Source organism: Choloepus didactylus, chromosome Y (genome assembly GCF_015220235.1).
Source record: "Choloepus didactylus isolate mChoDid1 chromosome Y, mChoDid1.pri, whole genome shotgun sequence".
Taxonomy (NCBI): domain Eukaryota; kingdom Metazoa; phylum Chordata; class Mammalia; order Pilosa; family Megalonychidae; genus Choloepus; species Choloepus didactylus.
This window is the reverse complement of record NC_051335.1, coordinates 21,621,031-21,638,450: the sequence shown is the minus strand read 5'-3', so window position 1 is coordinate 21,638,450 and position 17,420 is coordinate 21,621,031. Positions and strand designations below refer to the sequence as shown.

The 17,420-nt window shown below is 40.1% G+C and overlaps 1 protein-coding gene across 1 annotated transcript in view; it reads left to right on the top strand.

Annotated features, from left to right (window-relative positions):
- The window catches only part of LOC119524183 (mitogen-activated protein kinase kinase kinase 15-like), a 162,154-nt gene that overhangs the window by 119,838 nt on the left and 24,896 nt on the right, over positions 1–17,420 (top strand). Inside the window, 6 exon segments of the mRNA XM_037822819.1 lie at positions 4,576–4,671; positions 7,788–7,875; positions 9,540–9,673; positions 12,206–12,333; positions 13,963–14,093; positions 14,331–14,436. Coding sequence (XP_037678747.1) covers positions 4,576–4,671; positions 7,788–7,875; positions 9,540–9,673; positions 12,206–12,333; positions 13,963–14,093; positions 14,331–14,436 — 683 coding nt within the window.

Genomic DNA, 17,420 nt, shown 5'->3' with positions numbered 1-17,420 from the left:
ATTTTTTTAATGTGTCTTTGGATTCGATTTGCAAGTATTATGTTGAGGATTTTTGCATCTATATTCATTAGGGAGATTGGCCGGTAGTTTTCATTTTTTGTAGCATCTTTGCCTGGTTTTGGTATTAGATTGATGTTAGCTTCATAAAATGAGTTAGGTAGTGTTCCCTTTTCTTCAATGTTTTGAAAGAGTTTGAGTAAGATTGGTGTCAGTTCTTTCTGGAAAGTTTGGTAGAATTCCCCTATGAAGCCATCTGGCCCTGGGCATTTATTTGTGGGAAGCTTTTTGATGACTGATTGGATCTCTTTGCTTGTGATGGGTTGATTGAGGTCTTCTATTTCTTCTCTGGTCAGTCTAGGTTGTTCATATGTTTCCAGGAAATTGTCCATTTCTTCTACATTATCCAGTTTGTTGCCATACAGTTGTTCATAATATCCTCTTATAATTTTTTTAATTTCTTCAGGATCTGCAGTTATGTCACCTTTTTCATTCATTATTTTGTTTATATGGGTCTTCTCTCTTTTTGATTTTGTCAGTCTAGCTAGGGGCTTGTCAATCTTGTTGATCTTCTCAAAGAACCAACTTTTGGTGATATCTATCCTCTCTATTGTTTTTTTGTTCTCTATGTCATTTATTTCTGCTTTAATCCTTGTTATTTCTTTTCTTCTACTTGGTTTCGGATTGGTTTGCTGTTCATTTTCTAGCTTCTTCAGTTGATCCATTAGTTCTTTGATTTTGGCTCTTTCTTCCTTTTTAATATATGTGTTTAGTGCTATAAATTTCCCCCTTAGCACTGCTTTTGCTGCATCCCATAGGTTTTGGTATGTTGTGTTCTCATTTTCATTCATCTCTATATATTTAGCAATTTCTCTTGCTATTTCTTCTTTAACCCAGTGATTGTTTAGGAGTGTGTTGTTTAACCTCCAGGTCTTTGTGAATTTTCTAAGTCTCTGATGGTTATTGACTTCTAATTGTATTCCATTGTGGTCAGAGAATGTGCTTTGAATAATTTCAATCTTTTTAAATTTATTGAGGCTTGTTTTATGTCCCAGCATATGATCTATTCTGGAGAAAGTTCCATGAGCACTAGAAAAGTATGTGTATCCTGGTGATTTGGGATGTAATGTCCTGTATATGTCTGTTAAATCTAATTCATTTATCAGATTGTTTAGGTTTTCAATTTCCTTATTGGTCTTCTGTCTGGTTGATCTATCTATAGGAGAGAGTGATGTGTTGAAGTCTCCCACAATTATTGTGGAAACATCAATTGCTTCCTTTAGTTTTTCCAGTGTTTCTCTCATGTGTTTTGTGGCACTTTGATTGGGTGCATAGACATTTACGATTGTTATTTCTTCTTGCTGAATTGCCCCTTTTATTAGTATGTAGTGGCCTTCTTTGTCTCTCAAAACATCCCTGCATTTGAAGTCTATTTTATCTGAGATTAATATTGCTACACCTGCTTTCTTTTGGCTGTAGCTTGCATGAAATATTTTTTCCATCCTTTCACTTTCAGTTTCTTTGTGTCCCTGTGTCTAAGATGAGTCTCTTGTATGCAACATATTGATGGTTCATTTTTTTTGATCCATTCCGCGAATCTATATCTTTTAATTGGGGAGTTTAATCCATTTACATTCAACGTTAAAACCGTGAAGGCATTTCTTGAATCAGCCATCTTATCCTTTGGTTTATGTTTGCCATATTTTTCCCTCTCTCTATTAATATCCTTTATTGTACCCATACCGAATCTCTTTAGTACTGAACCTTTCTCCAAGTCTCTCTGTCCTGTCTTTGTTTCTCTGTCTGTAGGGCTCCCTTTAGTATCTCCAGTAGGGCAGGTCTCTTGTTAGCAAATTCTCTCAGCACTTGTTTGTCTGTGAAAAATTTCAGCTCTCCCTCAAATTTGAAGGAGAGCTTTGCTGGATAAAATATTCTTGGCTGGAAATTTTTCTCACTCAGAATTTTAAATATATCGTGCCACTGCCTTCTTGCCTCCATGGTGGCTGCTGAGTAGTCACTACCTAGTCTTATGCTGTTTCCTTTGTATGTGGTGAATTGCTTTTCTCTTGCTGCTTTCAGAACTTGCTCCTTCTCTTCTGTGTTTGACAGTGTGATCAGTATATGTCTCGGAGTGGGTTTATTTGGATTTATTCTATTTGGAGTTCGCTGAGCAATTATGATTTCTGTATTTATGTTGTTTTGAAGATTTGGGAAGTTTTCCCCAACAATTTCTTTGAATACTCTTCCTAGACCTTTACCCTTTTCTTCCCCTTCTGGGACACCAATGAGTCTTATATTTGGACGTTTCATATTATCTATCATATCCCTGAGGTCCATTTCAATTTTTTCAATTTTTTTCCCCATTCTTTCTTTTATGCTTTCATTTTCCATTCTGTCATCTTCCAGGTCACTGATTTGTTGTTCAACTTCCTCTAGTCTTGTACTATGAGTGTCCAGAATCTTTTCAATTTGGTCAACAGTTTCTTTAATTTCCATAAGATCATCCATTTTTTTATTTAGTCTTGCAATGTCTTCTTTATGCTCTTCTAGAGTCTTCTTGATTTCCTTTGTATCCCGTACTATGGTCTCATTGTTCATCTTTAGTTCTTTGAGTAGCTGCTCTATGTGTTGTGTCTCTTCTGGTCTTTTGATTTGGGTGCTTGGGCTTGGGTTATCCATATCATCTGGTTTTTTCATATGCTTTATAATTTTCTGTTGTTTTTGGCCTTGTGGCATTTGCTGAACTTGATAGGGTTCTTTTAGGGTTTGTAGACCTATTGAAGTCCTTATCTCTAATTTATCAGATCTACAGCTTCGTGGAGTACACTTTCTCTAACTAACCAGCAGGTGGCGTCCGCGAGCCACCTGTTCTCCACAAGCCAGTTCTCCCCTGCTTAGCCTTTTTGGTGAGTGGGGGAGTGAGTCTTGTGGGGCCCAATTGGTGTACCGGGCTTGCGTGTGTAGTTGGTGTTGCCTGCCCTGTATGTGGGGCATGTTTCTGGGCAGTCGGGAAGGGGGGGTGGCCCTAACAATCAAATCTCCCTGATGATCCTAGAGTTTTAAAGCTGCTGCAATAGTCTAATCCTTCAGTTCAGTCCTGCCACAGTTTGTCTCTGCCACTGACCCACAAGTCTTTGGTATTGGCGTATGGCTCCTGAGACTTGCAAGTGGGCCCCTCTTCCAGGCTGTGCACCCCCGGTCCTCTGTTGAGGGATGACTGTGCTATGTCACAGGTGAGTGCCGTCCCCCCAGGGCAGTTCTGGGCTGCTGGGCTCTGTAGGGAGGCTCCCAGTCTGCTGAAATGATGGCTGAATGGGGCTTTGTTAATTCACCCTGCTCCACCTTCCCAACTCTGGGACAATCAGCTGAGGTTGCAGGGAAGGCTAATGTCCACGCCCAGTTTTGTGGTGTGTGCCTGTTATTTGAAGCACTTCCGTCACACTGGGTTGTCTGGGGCAGCTCTGGGCTATGGGGCTGGCGATGGGCAGGAGTGTTTCCTGTCCACCAGGATGGTGGCTGTGAGCAGACACCCCCCTTTTCTTGGGAAGTTGTGGTGTTTAGTGAATTTTCTCTGCCACTGGATTATTGCCTTTTGTCTCAGAGCTCTCTTAGTTCTGCTCTTGACTTGATATGCCCAAATTGCAATTCTTTGAAGCTTTCTGTATTGGGCTTCTTAGAGTAATTGTTTTAGAAAAAGAAAAAAGGGTTACAAAAAAGGGCCCTCCTCACAGATCTAAAGGGTTATTGAAATGCTAAGAGACAAAGCAATTAGGGCCATTAAGGAAAGGTCCACAGGGCAGAGAGATCAGCTTTTCTTCGGGATTTGCATATGCGCCTCAAGGCCTGAGCTCCGCCCTTCCCCTTTCTGTGTTCACCAGAACTCCAAAAATCCTCCGCTTTTATTTTGGAGTTTTTCATGTTGTTGTTTTTTTTTTCTATGCCTGTTTCCTCTCTGCTGGGCTGGCTGCTCTCAGATTCTCTGGTGTCTGGTCTCAGTCTATCTATGGTTGGAGTTTGGATTAGCAGAATGAGTTTCCGATAAGGGCTGCCACTGTAGTTCTCCCTTCTCCTTCCCGGAGCTGGCAGCCCCTCCTCCCACGGGACTGAGCCTGGCAGGGTGGGGCGCGGGTTCCCTGGCCGCAAAAACTTACAGATTTCGCTGATCTCAGCAGTTCGACATTTTCATGAGTGTTGTATGAAGTATGCCCAAAGACAGACTGCTCTGTGGTGTCCAGTCCATGCAGTTCCTGGCTTTTTACCTACTTTCCTGGAGGAGTAACTAAAACTTACAGCTCACCAGTCTGCCATCTTGCCCCGCCTCTCTCCCTAATAAGTTCTTACATATTTTAAAGTCAGTTCGTAAAAACAAACTCAAGCATAAGCAAGATAAATGTCCTTGTTATTTAAATTTCATGGAGAAATAAAAGGCAAATCTTGGGGGCATCTGTTATAAACCTCAGTGAATCTTTCAGAAATCTATAAAATGGACAAAAATCTGTTGCTAGCTTTTCTCACAAATTTAAAATTGGTCTCATAACTTAAGTATGATAAGTATTCTTATTTATTGAAATTTTATAGCATATCCAAGTTTGACGAACGGTGTTGTTTTCTTTACGTCCATGATAATTCTGATGACTTTCAAATCTACTTTTCCACTGAAGACCAGTGTAGTAGGTGAGTTATAGCTGATTAGTGGATTTGCAATTTAGTTATGGTGTATCATTTTAAAGGGCACATCTAGTGAAAAATGTTTATTTGCCAAACTGCTTCTCTTGAGATTTTACCTTAAGAAAAAAAAAAAAAAAACATTTGCAGCTTTATTGATATATAATTCATATGCCATATGATCCACTAATTTAAATTATATATTTCAGTGGTTTTAGTATGTTTATAGTGCGACTACCACCACAATCTTATTTTAGAGCATTTTCATTACTCCGATAGGAAACCCCATAGCCCCATATTAGTGGTCACTCCCTATTCCACCCATTCTCCCTTCTGCCCCCAACCCTAGGACCCCACTAGTCTGTTTTCTGTCTCTATGTATTTGCCTAATCTGGACATTTCACATAAATGGAATCCATATAATATGTGGTCTTATTGTCTGGCTTCCTTCACTGATTGTAGTGTTTTCAAGGTTTATCCATGTCAGAACTTCATTCCTTTTTATTGCCAAAAATATTCCATTATACAAATAAACCAAATTTTATTTATCCATTCATCAGTTGGACATTTGGGTTGTTTCTTCTTTTTGGCTATTCTGAATATTGCTGCTATGAACATTCAAGCAGAAGTTTTGGTATGGATGTATGTTTCCAGTTCTCTTGGGTAGATACCTAGGAGTGGAATTGCGGGTTCATATGCTAACTCTATTTCTAATATTTTGAGGAACTGCTAAACTGTTTTCTCAAATAGCTGTACAATTTTATATTCCCACCAGCAGTGCATGAGGGTTCCAGTTTCTCTACACCCTTGTTTTGATTATAGCTATCCTAATGTATCTGAAGTTGAATCTCATTGTGGTTTTGATTTCCATTTCCCTAATGACAGCTAATGGTGCTGAGTATCTTTTCATGTACTTATTGACCATTTGGAGAAATGTCTACTAAAATCCTTTCCCAATACTTTTTTAATTAATTTTTTTTTATTTTGGAAAATATTCAGACCTACAGGAAAATTTCAAAATGCAGCACAAAGAATTTCCACATTTCACCCAGAATTCCCTAGTGTTAACACTTTACAACGTTTGCTTTATCATTCTCTCTTTATCCAAATGATTATTTTTTGCGGGCTGAGAGTAAGTTGTAGCCATAATGTTTCTATTACTCCTCGGTAGTTCATTGTATGTTTCCTAAAAACAAGGACACTCAGATAAGTAATCACAGTACAGTTATCTAAATCAGGAAGTGAAGATCAACACAGTACTATTATCTAATCTGTCAACCTTATTTAGATTTCATTGATTGTTCCATTAGTGACCTTTTTAGCAAAAAAAAAAAAATTCTTATTTTTCTGGTCCATTATCCAATCCAGCATCACATGTTGCTTTTAGCTGCCATATCTGTATAGTCTCCTGTTCATCAGGAACAGTTCATCATCAATCTTTCTTTGTCTTTCTTGATTTAATCCTTTTGAAGAGGACAGGTGATTTCTTTTGCATATTCCTCCATTTTTGTTTGTTTGATGTTTTTCTCTTGATTGGATTAAGGTATATCCACTCCTGAGACCCACACCTCAGAAGGGACCTGTGCCCCTTTCCCAGTTAATAAACTTTTTACAGAGGTAACTTGCTACTTTGACTTCTGTCACCATCAGTTAGTTTTGCTTGCTCTTGAACTTCAAATAAATGGAAACATACAAGTTTGTACTCTTTTGTGTCTCACTTCTTTTCCTTGATGTATTATCCATGTGATTCAGCCATGTCATGTCTCAATTCATTCTTTGTATTGCTGTGTAGTGTTCCATCGTGTGAATATACAACAATATATCTGCTCTCCTACTGATGAACATTTGGATTGTTTTCACTTTGGGGCTATTATGAATAAAATTTCTAAGAACATTGTGGTACATGTCTTTTGATGAACACATATATCGATTTCTGTTGAATATGTATGTAGGAGTTCATTATTGTAGCAGAGGGTAAGTTTATATTCAGCTTTGGTTGATGCTGCCAGTAATTTTCTGGAGTGATTTTATCAATTTACACTCCCACCAGCAATGCGTGAGAGTTCCAGTTACTTGAAATTCTTAACCATATTTAATATTGTCAGTCTTCTAAATTTTAGTTATTCTTGTGAGTACATGCCATACAATTCTTAAGAAACCTGGCTATTGGGTTTTCTGGCTTTTGAAGATTAGAAGGTAGGATGGGGTAGAGAGAAGAATATTTCAATATGTTTTGCAAAAATTATCCTAAAGTATACAGAATTATTCCCTGCCATCTTAAAAGAAAATACTGCAGAAAAATTTCCTAGTGAGTCAAGATCACTTGTATGCAAATAAACAACTACCCAAGTGAAGGAAGTAGCTGATGTGCCCCAGTGGCATTTGTGACAAAGATTTCTAGGGGACTAGCTGATATTAAGCCTAATCTGTGTCAGTAGAATGATGTGGCCACCATATGCATTTCCTAATTGCCCCCTTTCCTTATACAAGACTTTGTATCTCACCAAGAAATAGTGTCTACAACTTAGAAATTGAAGGTCCCACTATCCTTAGCATTGATTGGATCACCACGGGATGAGTTGTCTCAGGGCCAGACCTGAAGATTAGTAATACAGGAACACATTTGAAGAATTACCACTTGAGGGTGACTCACAAACAAATCCTGGGGACAACTTGGAGGGAACAACTAGGAAAGACTTATAAGGATGTATACAATTATTTACATTTCTAATGGGCTGTTATGTAGAAAGGGATTAATTCTAAGAGACCTGTGGATGAAACCCACATTAAAAAAAAAGTCTTGAGTTCAATATAAGGGAAACATTTTTCATTGAGTTCTTCAAAAAATGAACTTCCTTGAGATGTAATGAGTTCTCTGTCACTGGAGGTGTTCAAGCATCAGTTGGCTAACCAGTTGGTAGGATACTGTATAGAGGGGATTCAAGTATCACGTGAGTATTTAGACTATAAAATCCCCTCTCAGTTCAAGGAATGGATTATTATTCCATGAACTTGTAAGGGCATGGTTTCTGTCTAAGCACAGGGTAATGTAAAAAGGCTAAGTTACAGGTGAGGAACAAGAGTGATCATAACTAGCAGCATGTTTGCCACACTTGCTGTCCTAGGTTTTGCTCTTTGGTCAAAGACATGATAACCAACGCGGTGGGCAATACAGTCGAGCTGGAGGGAGAGACGGATGCAAACACGTTAGAGGTGAGTCAGAAGATCTAGAACATGGAAACACTTTCCACTTCCTCATCCCCAGATTAAGAAACATAAGGAAAAATTAAAAGGTAGTTATGTCTATGATGCTTAAAGAAAATGTCATGTTCTTCATGTGAGATTCTTTATGTGTATATTTGAAAGTCCTCATTTATGAACCAGCCAGCCATCAGCATCCATGACTTTCAGAGAGTGAGTTTAATGTTTCTGGAGAAGCACCTTATGACTCTGGGATCCTCTTAGTCAGAATTTGTAAGAAAATTGTGGCCATGGACTAATTTGAAATTTACTTTTGTGTACAACCTATGAAAAACTGTTGCTAAGTTAGTCGATAATGTTTATAGGACTTTAAAACCAATAGTTGGCCAGCTGGAAGCAGACGTTTGCCATTATGCCTAAAATGACTTTGGTTAGATCTACTTGCATTTAGTGTATTAAATATAAAATTTTTAAGTTATTTATAAGAAAGTAGGACCTTCATCAACTCTTTAGGACAGAGCAGTCATAGCCCACAGCTAATACAGCATTGTAGATACGTTTAAATTCTGCACAGTCATTCAGATTTGTCGCTAATTCAAGTTCTCCCAATAATTACAATTAAATGACATTTTACTATACTTCAAAGCTAGCCTGAAATCAATTCCTTAAGGTTTCTTTCAGAAAATATCAAAGGCATTAAATTACTGCATTAGGTACTAGAATTCTTGGCTTAGAATCAGTTTGTTGTAGAAGTGAACTGTGAAAATAGTAGACATGGGCAACAGAGAAAAATGTGAAATAAAAGCCTTTTATGGAACAGGCTGATTTCTAGTTAAATAAGACAGCAATGGGAACCTTTAGTAATCTTAATTATCATGATTATCCCTAGAAATAGATGTGAGCAGAAACATACACACACACACACACACACACACACACACACACCACACACATACACACACTGTTCTGTGTTTAAGCTGCAGTTTAGTGGAGCATATAAAACAAAAACAATCCATTGCTGCCTTCCTACTCTAAGTAAGCACTGGTCAGCCTTGAGCTGCGTTTGTTTTCATCATCAAAAATAATCGACTGTTATGCAGCCGTGCGTGACAGCTTTTGATGCTGAGATTGGTGAAACAAAATAGCAATGCTAGTTGTAGGTCAAATTTTTGCAGTATGTGTTTACTAGATCTAGACATCTTAAAGGGAGAGGAAACCCTAACGTGTCCTTCATAAGAAGAGAAATTTAATTTTATTGACCTTTGATTCTTTTGGGGGGCAATACAAAAAGGGTTGTTTGCTGACAAGTTCATAAGACATCCATTTTGGGGTACTTTACATGCTTAGAAGCATTTCTAAATTGCAGCATTAAAATGGGGGAAATCTCTAGAAGGTGAGCCAGTTAAAGATCACGTGAGCCATATTTTTAAATCTCTTGGATTCCATTTTAGAAAATCATTTTGTGAATACATGATTAACTGAGAATTCTACCATTTTCAAGTACCTATCTAATGGAAAGTATGTGACCTAAGAAGAAACGTGTGGTTTGCCTTGTATTCTAATAATGTTATTTATAAATTTAAAAAATCACAGACAGTTTTTGCACTTTTGGGGTAGGGGAGGCTTCTTGACCACAAGTTGTGTGCTTTGCTGTCCTGTTGATTTTCCCTCTTTAGTACGAGTATGACCAGGATGCCAAGGGCGATCGTGTTGTGTTGGGGAAGGGCACATATGGGATCGTGTACGCTGGAAGAGATCTGAGCAATCAAGTGCGAATAGCCATCAAAGAAGTCCCAGAACGGGATAGCAGGCAAGTTGGACAGACACTTAGCATTCTTCAGTTGCCTTCTCAATACCACAAATCCCCATGTCCAACACTGGTGGTTCAGAGGAGTTAAGATGGAAGAGTCAGGTCATCAAAAATTTTGTCGTTCTCTTGCTTTTGTTCTCAGCATAGATATGAAATTGACTGAGAAAATGGAATAAGTTCACTCAGAGGCACATGGGTTGCTGAGGGTCATATTTTAAAAGAAAACTGTAGTTTCATTTCTCCCCATCAACATGGTCTGAAGTTTTACATTTTTACATAGAGGGTTTTTTTTGTGAGTATTTGTAACTGTGATTCAGTGCATTTAAACTCACATTGTAACAAGTTAAATGGCTATTAGTTGTTCAGATGTATCACTACAGAAAATTTAAATGCACTAAAATATTAGATTTTTGCAGTAGAGATTTTTTTTAATATCCTGTCTTTGAACCTCACCCATGGATTTGGTTTTTTGTTTTTGTTTTTGTTTTACCACCAGTACTACTAACTTATTTCTCCAATTTTAAGAGTCTTATTAAATATTCAAAATATAAACCCTACCTAATTCTGAACAAGAATGTGGCAATGTTGGCTGTAAGCATTTTTTTTTAATTGTGGTAAAATACACATTCTAGAGAATTTACCATTTTATTCATCTTAAGGTGTACAGTCCAGCAGCATTATGTACATTCACAAAGTCGGGCAACTCTCACCACAGTCTACTTCCAGAACTTTTTCATCACCCCAAAAGGAAATCCTGAAGTCATTAAGCAGTCATCCCCATTCTCTCCTCCCCCCAGCCCCTGGAAACCACCAATCTGCTTTCTGTTTCTACGGATTTGCCTATTCTGGATGTTCCAGACAAGTGGAATCATACAATATTTGTCCTTTTGTGTCTGGCTTATTTCACTCAACATGATGTCTTCAGGGTTCACCCATGTTGTCACATGTATCAGAACTTCATTCCTTTTTACAGTGGAACAGTATTCCATTGTATGGACATGCCACATTTTGTTTGTCCATTCATCTGTCAGTGGACACTTGCAGAGAAGCTACATCCGTAGTAGTGACTAAAGCATGAGAAATAATAGTTGCATGGTCTACAAGCACAGTCAGACCCCATCTGCAGTGTTGCCTCCAGCAGTGGGTACTGAGTGGCCCTGTGCAAACATCGATCCATCCATCCAGGGGGTCAGTGATTTATTAGGGATGGGTTATAAGTCATTCCCACCAGGTATAAGACCCTTCACTCATTTGTTCTTTCATTTTTAATCGCATAGCATGTTATGATATTTGAATTATAAGATAAGACTTGAAACAAGCTGTTCCAACTTATTCCTTTTACCAATAAGAAAACCAAGCTGAGGAAGATAAAATGAATCCCCAGGGACACACAGAAGAAAGCCGAGGATCCAGGGTTCTATTAGTCTAATGATAGATGAGGTGCTGGAGTTGTATATATTTGAGGAAATTCTGGCATGTACCACTTCCTTGAGTTGGTTGCAGTAGTTCTAGATTTTCATTGCTGGTAGAAGATCCTGGGATTTTAGAGCTGGAATGGTCCTTGAAGACTGCCTCGTTCAGCTCCCTAAATTTCCAGGCTGAACTCATGATGATTGGGCCCCCTTTCTGTGCCAGAATCAGGACTGGCATTGAGGAATGAAAGGTAATTAGGATATTGTCCTTATCCCAAGGTGCTCCCGGTTTGGTGGGAGATGCACATGATTTGCCTGTAAGGCAAAGTGACTAGTCTCATAATAGAGGGGAACACAGGGATGAATTGCTTTTCCCAGGTGTGTTGTGGCAAGTTAGAAAAATAAATCATCTTTGAACTGGTTTTTGAGCAATGAGTAGTAGTTTGGAAAAAAAAGAAAAAAGACTGAGGGAAGAACAGAGCTGTTAAGGTCCGAAGTATATTCAGAGAACAACCAATTGTCTGATATTACTTGAACATAGGATGTGGGGCCACGAAGGACTCTTCGGATGGGGCAAAGATAAGGTGCACTTCAACCAGATTTTGAAGGTCCTTGTGTGCCACGTGGAGCATATGGTGTTTATGTGGGCTTTCTTTATGTAGAGAAGTGATATGATTTTAGGAAGAGGTAGTACAGGGGTCAGGTAGAGAATGGACTGAAAAGGAATGAGACTAGAAGGCAGCTAAGGACAGAACCTTCCAGAAAACCACCCTTCACAGTAAGCAGAGGAAGAGGGGCTGGTGAGAGAGACAAAGGACAGTTGGAGAGCTCAAGCCGTAACAGTAGCGATGGTAACAGCAGCAGTTACACATCAACTACTTACCCCTGCCAGGTGCTCTGCTGACTAAGCACCTAGACACACTTTGGTCCCCAGCAGCCCAGCATGGCTGGCGTTGTTTTCCCTATTTTACAGATGAGAAGCTGAGTTAGTATCGGGAGCCAAGGGAAGTTTCCAGAAAGAAAGGCTAGTCCTCAATGGCAGCAGGTACTGGTGAGCTGTGATGCGAGCTCTGAACCCTAGGGACTTGTGGGAGACACTGGCTTTGTTTTTTCCCAATAGGTACTCTCAGCCCCTGCATGAGGAGATAGCTCTGCACAAGTACCTCAAGCACCGCAACATCGTTCAGTACCTGGGCTCTGTTTCGGAGGATGGCTACATTAAGATATTTATGGAGCAGGTGCCTGGGGGTGAGTAATCGCTGGTCTTCTGCTCTCAGACTCTGAAAATCGCTAATGGAAATGTAATGTGAATGTCACTACCTGTCCTGGCATTTAAAAAATGACAGGCCTTTTAGATGTCGGAAAGTTTTTGTACCCAAAAGAGCCAGATACACACTTTGCAATTCAGGTAAACAGTCCCTTTCTGGTTTGTCTAGTCATTCAGCAAATGTTTTATTGAGCATCTGTGGAGTGCCAGCCATTAAGCTGAGCACTGAAGACACAGAAATGAATGAAGCATGGTCGCTAGCCTTGAGGGGTTCATAGTCTGGTTGTTTAAAGATGGTTTAAAGAAGGATGGGGAAGAGGGGACATGGGTTTTAAAAATGTCATTGCAAAAAAACATTGAGTACTAAATCACACATCATTGCTCTATCTAGAGAACCCCAAATGCAGGAAGTACACCACAGGAGATGTTCCTCGGATCTGGAGCCAGACTCTCTGGTTTGAATCTTGGCCCTTCCAGCTACAAGCTGTGTGACCTTGGGCAAATTATTTTACCTCTCTGTGCTCTCAGGAATCAACAGTGAATTGTTGGGTGGATTAAATGAGATGATGCATGTAATGCTCTTAGGTCAATGTGTGGCAGAGAGCTCCATATATGTACAATGAAATAATAGTGGTCATCATAATAATAGTAATACTCATTTATATATTTTATATATTTATACAGCAAATATATAAATGCAAAACCTTCTGTTAGAAGTCTGTATTAATTCATTGATTCAACCAGCATTTATTAAGGGCCTACTATATGCTGGGCAGGGGGCTAGATTTTGATGGTTACGTTAAGGATAATAAATAAATTACAGTTTCTTCCCTCAAGTTGAGCATAGGCTAGGAGAAAGTGTGTCAGTCGCTGTTCACATTAATTGTTATTCCAGGCATGAAGTTTAAGGGTGAAGAGCAGAATCAGAGGTAGGTGCGCTCATCCCCTTTTTACAGATGGGGAAACTGAGGCTTAGCAAGGTCCCTTAGCATGTGTAAGTGGCATAGCTGAGATGGGCTGATGCACAAGGGCCTGTTCTTGCCAGCAGGCAGTGCCACCTGGTGCTCACACAATGACCTCTGGGACAAGTGGTCAGAATGTAGCAAAGGGAGGTTTGCTTTCTGCCCAGATGTTCAATGTTTAATAGAATAACGGGGGCAGGGGCTCCTGCAGCTATGAGCAGGCATCGGGGCCTTTTCCCAGTGAGGACAGAGAGGCCCAACCTCCAATCCTAGTCCCTGTTGTCCTAATAGGGCCCCTTGCACTGGACCTGTCCACCTCTGCTTTCAAGGCTTCAGGTTGAGACAGCTGGACAGAGTCCGAGCTTCACGTGGCCCAGGTCATCTGCAACGTTTGTTCACGCCTCTCAAGTTCGTAGAGCACTGCTTCACTCTCCTCCTGACCTTGTGCAGCTAATACACCCTTCTTGGGCTGTGGTGCTGGCACATCTGGGAAATCAGCAATAGAGAGGGAGCAAACGGGTCACTTTTGGCCTAGATACAATGATGTTGGGGAAAAAGCCTACATTAGGTAGAAGTATCACCCCTCTCCAAACTCTTTGAATTGAATCTTCATTGCCCTGATGGGTTTTCTGCTGTATCTGTTTCTAGGGAGCCTTTCTGCTCTTTTGTGATCCAGATGGGGGCCGATGAGGGAACCCACGATCAAGTTTTACACCAAGCAGATCCTGGAAGACCTTAACTATCTCCACGAAAACCAGATAGTGCACAGAGACATAAAGGTACTTGCTTTTTCAAGCCTATGAGGCTTCATTGTGCTCCTATCAGATCATGAGAGCTGTCAGTTGTGTCTGCTGAATGACTGAATCCCAGAAGGGGTAAGATTTACCATGACAGTCCTCAAAGCACAAAGTCCAGTCTTCCTAGGAACCTGTGTGACCCTTTCTTGATGTCCAAATCTGTTTCATGTTAGTTTGTTTAAAATCTGTCTTTAAGCCCTTGATGTTCTTTTTCTAAAGGGGGATAATGTTCTGGTAAATACCTACAGTGAAGTGGTGAAAATTTCTGATTTTGGAACCTCTAAACGACTTGCAGGAGTGAATGCATGTACAGACACTTTTGCAGGTAAGCAGAGCAAGCCCAATGTGGGCGGCCATCTTGGAGTTGTGCTTTCCGCATAAGATACGGCCACACAAGAGTTACTTTCTGAGCACCTTCTCAGCACACATTGGGATTGATACTGGTGGTAGATAGTGTATCACCCCCACCTCAAATTATTTTAATGTTGTCTTGATGAGGCAGTTAGCCATCTACTTGTGGCAATGAGATTGCCTTACTGTCTTCTCTTTCAAAAGTTGAGTGGGTGCAGTGCTCTGCTTGAGGTTTCCTGAGGATTTCTCAACTGATCAGCAAAATGGCAGTGTCTTTTTTAAGTTAGTACCATGTTGTTCAAAATCGTGGGTAAATTTGAGTAACAGGTATTCCTCAGGCAGTTTATTAGGAAAGGTTATTAGTCTATCATGAAAATAGCCTTAGTGAATTCTGGAACCTTGTGTTTTGATATGATGGTGATGATATGATATGTGATTATGTTTCCTAGTGGGGCTAATTCTGCATAATATGAGATTCTAAGTGGGTTTGAAGAATTGGATTTTCTTTGCAGTGTGCCAGTGACGGAATCTTTAAGGGTTGGGAGGGACCAGATTCGAAGAGTGGTGTAAAATTACCTGCTAACTTTAACTTTACAAAACCAGTGGGTAGGATAACAGTTAAAACGCCCTGTGTCCCGGCTCAGGGGTGCAAGCTGCGGCCATTGTTCCCTGCCTCCAAGCCTGGTCCTCTCTCCCACCCGAGGGTGTGGTGAGCCACTCAATATTTTAAAGTAAATTCTTTTTCTGCTTGCCAAAAAAAAAAAAAAAAAAAAGGCAGAAAAGCCAAGTAAGAAAAGTATTTCCAGGAGGAGGGAGACATTGTTAAAGGTTGCTGATAGCTGAGGTAGGAGAACCAGAAAATGACCACTGTGTTTAACAGCAGGGAGGCCACCAGTGGCCTTGAGAAGGGCAGTTCTGGTAGCACAGTATCTGTGAAAGCCCACTCAGAATCGATCCCAGGGAGAACGGGAGAAGAGAAATGGGGTAATGACCAAAGGGGAGATGGGGGTCAAGAGAGGTTTGCTGCAGAGGAAGAAGGAAAAATCGGTCCTATCATTTTTCAAAATTCCTGCTTAGAAACAACTCTAGCAAAAACTTTGATCCTTGGAAAGAGGTCTTGGTTTCTCATAAGTAAAGGTTTATGGTTCCATAAGGAGGAACACAGGGATTGCAGAGGTCTGGCTTAACAGAATTACAAGCCTGCTTTTATACTATTATGGCTCTGAAATAAGCTACAAAAGACAAATGACTGTTTTCTCTCCACGTAGTTGCCCAAACGGTAGAGTGGACAGCTTTGGCCTTATTTTTGGTGAATAATGTCTCAGCTCTGAAAGACTTTTCTTCAACAAGAGGGTTGTTGTATCTTGGCTACTGGAAGCCCACAGTGGAGACACATTCCTTCTCTAAAGGGAATGTTTATGCAGCAAAAATGATCTGTCAGTTGAAATGTAAGGGAGGAGGTACATACATCCCAAAAGAGGAAAATATTACTCCAAGGGCTCCATCAAGATCTTCCAAAGAAAGATCTTTGGAATAGAAAGAGAGTATAGAAGTTTCATTCATTGTTTCTGATACACACATACACACACACACACACACATAAATATATATACATACTCATATATATACATGCATATACATATACTTATATATGAATATATACATATGTTTGTACGGGTGGCACATTTTTTTTCTCTGAGCATTTTACTGCCCAGGTAGACAGTAACTTCTGTCCTCCTCTTTGGAAGTCACCAATTAGCTTTGCAATACATAGTAAGAGGGGCTCTGATATGACAAGGAGTCATTTCAAGACATAAAACCCCCAACAATTTATCTCATAATTAGAATCTCCAAGGAGGAAAAAAATTCACAAAGATGCATGTATAATTCATTGTTGCATATCACATTTTCCCAAGTAATTGGCTTGAGGAGGCATGGATTTTGAATTGCAAAATAATGCAAGGGGTATTTGAGGGATAATAATGAAGGGGTCTTGTTTTGACTATGAAATTCTCCTGCATATAATTACTCCTTGCAAAACAGAGCAGTTCTGTAAAGAACTCTTGGCTGGTTAGTACAGAACTCCGGTATGACATGAAAATATGGTGGGGCTTTCCACATAAACTCTCCAGAGGCTGTCAGGGCAACTTCCAGGAGAGCCAAAGGCTGTGGGCAACTTCTTGGCCTGGAATCCTCCCCTCCTGTGTTCCTCTGAAGGCTTTTCACTTTAAGTAAAAACCTGCTGGAACCAGAGGGAAGGTGTTTTTAACCAGGGGCAGCCCCCCCTACCTTGCCTTTTTTTTTTTTTTTGACAGCTTTATTGAGGTATAACGTACGTATAATATGCACCCATTTTAAATGGTGGACAATTTGATGATTTTTTAGTAAATTTACTGATTTGTGCAGCCACCGCCACAATCCAGTTTTTGAACACTTCCATCACCCCCGAAAGTGCCCTCATGCCCATTTGCAGTCAATCCCACTTCCCATCCCAGCCCTAGTCCACCAGATTCCATTTCTGTTTCTCTAGATTTGCCATTTCTGGCCGTTTCACACAAACAGAATGATAACCGTGTTTTAGTTTGCTTTAAGCTGCTGAAATGCAGATATCATAAAATGGGCTGGCCTTTAACAATGGGAATTTATAAGCTTACAAGCTTACAGTTCTGAGCCATGAACATGCCCAAATCAAGACATTGTGAGACGATACCTGGACTCCTCCATCACATGGCAAGGCACATGGCGGAGTCTGCTGGTCTCTCCCTTCTCTCCCAGGTTTCATTGCTTCCAGCTTCTGGCTTCAGTGGCTTTCTCTCAGCTTCTGTGTCTTTTCTGTATTCTGAGGCTTTTTTCTCTGCATTTCATCCTCTTATGAAGGACTCCAGTAAGAAGATTAAGACCCTCTCTGAATGAGGTGGGGTACATCTTAAGATCCTACTCACCAAAAGGTCCTCCTTA